The 2,022-nt window shown below is 34.4% G+C and overlaps 1 protein-coding gene across 1 annotated transcript in view; it reads left to right on the top strand.

Annotated features, from left to right (window-relative positions):
- LOC107687707 (sodium channel subunit beta-2) overlaps positions 1–974 on the top strand; it is a 3,087-nt gene extending 2,113 nt beyond the window's left edge. Inside the window, exon 3 of the mRNA XM_016485155.1 lies at positions 572–974. Within this exon, the coding sequence (XP_016340641.1) occupies positions 572–696 (125 nt within the window). The 3' untranslated portion in view covers positions 697–974. The remainder of the gene's footprint in view (positions 1–571) is intronic.
- Positions 975–2,022: the final 1,048 nt, after the last annotated feature.

Genomic DNA, 2,022 nt, shown 5'->3' with positions numbered 1-2,022 from the left:
AAAAAAAAAAAAAAAAAAAAAAATATATATATATATATATATATATATATATAAAGTAACTATATTTTACTTAAGCTAGTTGCCAAGGCAGCATTTCTGATTTTTGTGTGCTAAAATAACTTAAAACTGAAATAAAATGTATGAAAACTATACTGTATAGACATACTTAAAAAAAGAAAAAAATGACAAAAGCACACAACAAAATTGCTAAACTTTATAATCAAAATGAAATGGAAAATATAAAAAAATGAAAATTTTAATAAAAACTACAATGATACTAAAATAACCATGTTTCAAGGAAGAAAATATAGTAAAGAAGCAGAGCTAGGACTAGAGATTCACCAATATTAAAATTATGGCCAGTGCCTATAATTTGTTATGGCCAATAAAATTAAAATAATAAAATGAAATTAGCACGATTAAAGATTTACTAACTGAGCACTATAGGTAACTGCAAAAGCAGTCTGAATAAATGTGAAATCTGAAGTATTTTGTTAGGGAGCCCATTACATTCATGTGAGACAATGAAAGATGACAGTGAGATTCTAGCTTTTTCTTCACATCTGCTCAGGTGTGATTGAAGAGTCTGTGGGCACTATAATTGGCATCGTTGTGGCAGTTGTTGGCGTGGCAGCGGGGCTGGTTGCTGTGATATTGACTCAGTTCAAGGACAAACTGAACTGCCAGCAGAAATGAGACGCGAGCGACAGCTTTGGAGCTTGGAGGTTAAAAGTGCAGTGAGGCTACGGTAAAGGCTAAAGGTAAAAGTGTACAAACGCACATAAACTCACGCTGCCAAGAACTGACTGCAGTGCATGAGAGAATGACTTAACTGAACGGTGAGGCATTTAGCTCACCCCATATTCTGAATCATAATATATACGATTACATAGACAAATAGATCCGGTGACCCTCCTCGAACACATACCCACCCCATCAGATCTAACAATGATGAAAAAGAGCAGCTGAGTTATTTACTGTCGAGGTTTTGTAAGCTTGCACTGATGAGCATGCATTTCCTTTGTAAGAATAAGTACAATGTCTGATTTCTACATGAATGGTTCCTGAGATGATTTATGTTTTTGTTTATTTCATCCAGTCTGCTGTGTATTTATTATTTCGTTTTATATGACTTATTATATAGGTGATACAACTTTCAGTTCATTGCTCTGTCAATGTTCAAAACCATCCCATGCAAAATTATATTTGCATACTTGCTTTTGCTTTTTATTGATCTATATGCATGCACATATATGTTTTCAGAATTGCAAGTCTTTTAATAGTATCATAACAACATATGATAAATGTTTAGTAGACACTGATGTAAGTCCTTTGCATACCTCAAGTGGAGCAGATGGACTGTTGAGTGGATAGAATGTTTAGCAGAGGCCATTATGAAGTTATATCAATCAGAAACTGATCTTGTATCAGCACTCAACACTGAATACATTTCCTCTCGAGAGGCCTGACCTCATCACTCGTGCTGTGCTTCAGTATTCTGTTTTGATTAAAGAACGTAATTGCAAAGTTCTTCATTTTCACCTGCATGCCTTTTGTAAGGCCCAGCAGGGCCTTCGCTTCAGAAATAGCCGGTTGTGAACTGGTTTGTGATTGTGTGATTTCGTCCCGTGGGCTTAGGTTTGTTTACTGTGAAAATCACCATCTCTCCTTCTGACACAAATGAACAAGTTTTATTATTCAAAGTGTCTCTGGTGACTTCCCGGTCTCATGTAACTACACAAGTAACCACAGCTTGAAAAACATCCACAAGCCCAGGCCAGCACAAGCCTGTCTCTGAGGAAAGCAAAATAAATAAAGTCACAGGTGGATTCCAGATATTGTGGACATGTAAAGATTTTCAAATTGGAAACATCTACAATACCATTTGAAAGTTAGGGTCAGTACATTTTTTTTAAGAAATTAATATTTTTTTATTCTGCAAGAACATTAAATTTATTAAAAGTAACAATATATATATATTGTTATTTATTTTCAAGTAACATTTCTGAAAAGACTTGCATA

The sequence above is a fragment of the Sinocyclocheilus anshuiensis genome, unplaced genomic scaffold (assembly GCF_001515605.1).
Source record: "Sinocyclocheilus anshuiensis isolate Anshui unplaced genomic scaffold, SAMN03320099.WGS_v1.1 scaffold281, whole genome shotgun sequence".
NCBI lineage: Eukaryota > Metazoa > Chordata > Actinopteri > Cypriniformes > Cyprinidae > Sinocyclocheilus > Sinocyclocheilus anshuiensis.
This window is presented reverse-complemented; position numbering and strand designations above follow the sequence as displayed.